Source organism: Nematolebias whitei, chromosome 22, assembly GCF_014905685.2.
Source record: "Nematolebias whitei isolate Nwh7 chromosome 22, NemWhi1, whole genome shotgun sequence".
NCBI lineage: Eukaryota > Metazoa > Chordata > Actinopteri > Cyprinodontiformes > Rivulidae > Nematolebias > Nematolebias whitei.
In genome coordinates this window covers 1,342,483-1,343,744 of record NC_056519.1, presented here as the reverse complement: position 1 = coordinate 1,343,744, position 1,262 = coordinate 1,342,483, and the positions used below count along the sequence as shown (strand labels likewise).

Sequence of the window (1,262 nt, the reverse complement as noted above, 5' to 3'; positions counted from 1 at the left end):
CCGCTGCAGCTTCTATCTTCAGATTGTTTTCAGTTGTTAAAAAAGAAAAGATGTTCTGATGTAAACGGATCAGAAACTGAAGGATGGAGACATTTTCATGGCTGGACTCTGAGGCTGACTGAGATGGTCCAACCCTGAACCAGAATCAGGTTTTATCCGACAGCAGCACATCCGGGTCACAATAAAGGTGCAGCGGTTGTCAGCAGGTGATCGGAGCTCAGATAAGATGAAAGAATCAGACTGTTCCACAGACAGGAGACTAAAGTCCTGCAGGTGGACTGTGGACCCACAGAGTCTTCTCACAGGAGACTAAAGTCCTGCAGGGTGGACTGTGGACCCACTAATGGAGGTTTAGTAACAAAAGCAACACGGTGAGTTCTGCAGTTGTTTGTGATCCGGGCTTTAGGTTTATCTGGACATATTCTCCTTGTACGTGGTGCTCCAGGTGCTCAGGTGTCCTCCTGCAGGTTGGGGACCTGGTCTCAGGGGTGCGTCTTTAGGAGTTTCTGTTGAGAGCTGGTCTCAGATCAGTGAGGATGACATTTTTCTTCTTGAAGACAAACGTCTCTTGGCAGGAGGTATTTTTGGATGCAGCTCGTGGACTCGTTGGATCTGAGTTGTGGGTTCTTGGTTCCTGTGTTCTGACCTCCTTCAAGGCGTCTAAAAATAGAACCCGCCTCCTGCAGGAGCTATTTCTATTGTTAGATTTCTATTTTTTCCCCACTGATCAGTTCCTAAATTAAGTCCTTCTGTTGAGGGACAGACAGATTTGGGACGCTGAGATAATCAAAGTCCAACAGAACCGGACTGTTCCCGTGTTGGTGGAGGAGCTGTAGCTCAGTCTGAAACCCTAAACTTCGGCTGTTTTCTCTCCGCAGAACGTCTGAACCTTCTCTGATCTGCAGCCATGACTCCTCTCTCCATCCACCGTCCCTCACTTATCCTCAGGCTGCTCATCTCTGCCTCTCTGTTCATCATGATGATGTCACTTCCTGCTTCGGCCCTGGACCCAGAGACGTGCTTCTCCAGGCAGCACCAGGGCGTCACGGTGAATGTGAGACAGGCCCTGAGCCGAGCGGCGGCGGCCATGAACCCTCGGCTGGTCCGTTCTGAACGGGACTGTGTCCTCGCCTGCTGCTCCGAGGAGGTCCAACCAGGTGAGACACAGGACACAGAGACCGGACTGACCCAATGAGATGCAGGACGCAGTGACCAGACTGACCCAGTGAGACGCAGAGACCGGACTGACCCAGTGAGACGCA

At 51.4% G+C, this 1,262-nt stretch overlaps 1 protein-coding gene across 1 annotated transcript in view; it reads left to right on the top strand.

Annotated features, from left to right (window-relative positions):
• The first annotated feature begins 304 nt into the window (after positions 1-304).
• Positions 305-1,262, top strand: part of mansc1 (MANSC domain containing 1) — a 3,454-nt gene continuing 2,496 nt past the window's right edge. Inside the window, exons 1-2 of the mRNA XM_037696109.1 lie at positions 305-371; positions 879-1,157. Of these exons, the coding sequence (XP_037552037.1) occupies positions 908-1,157 (250 nt within the window). The 5' untranslated portion in view covers positions 305-371; positions 879-907. The remainder of the gene's footprint in view (positions 372-878; positions 1,158-1,262) is intronic.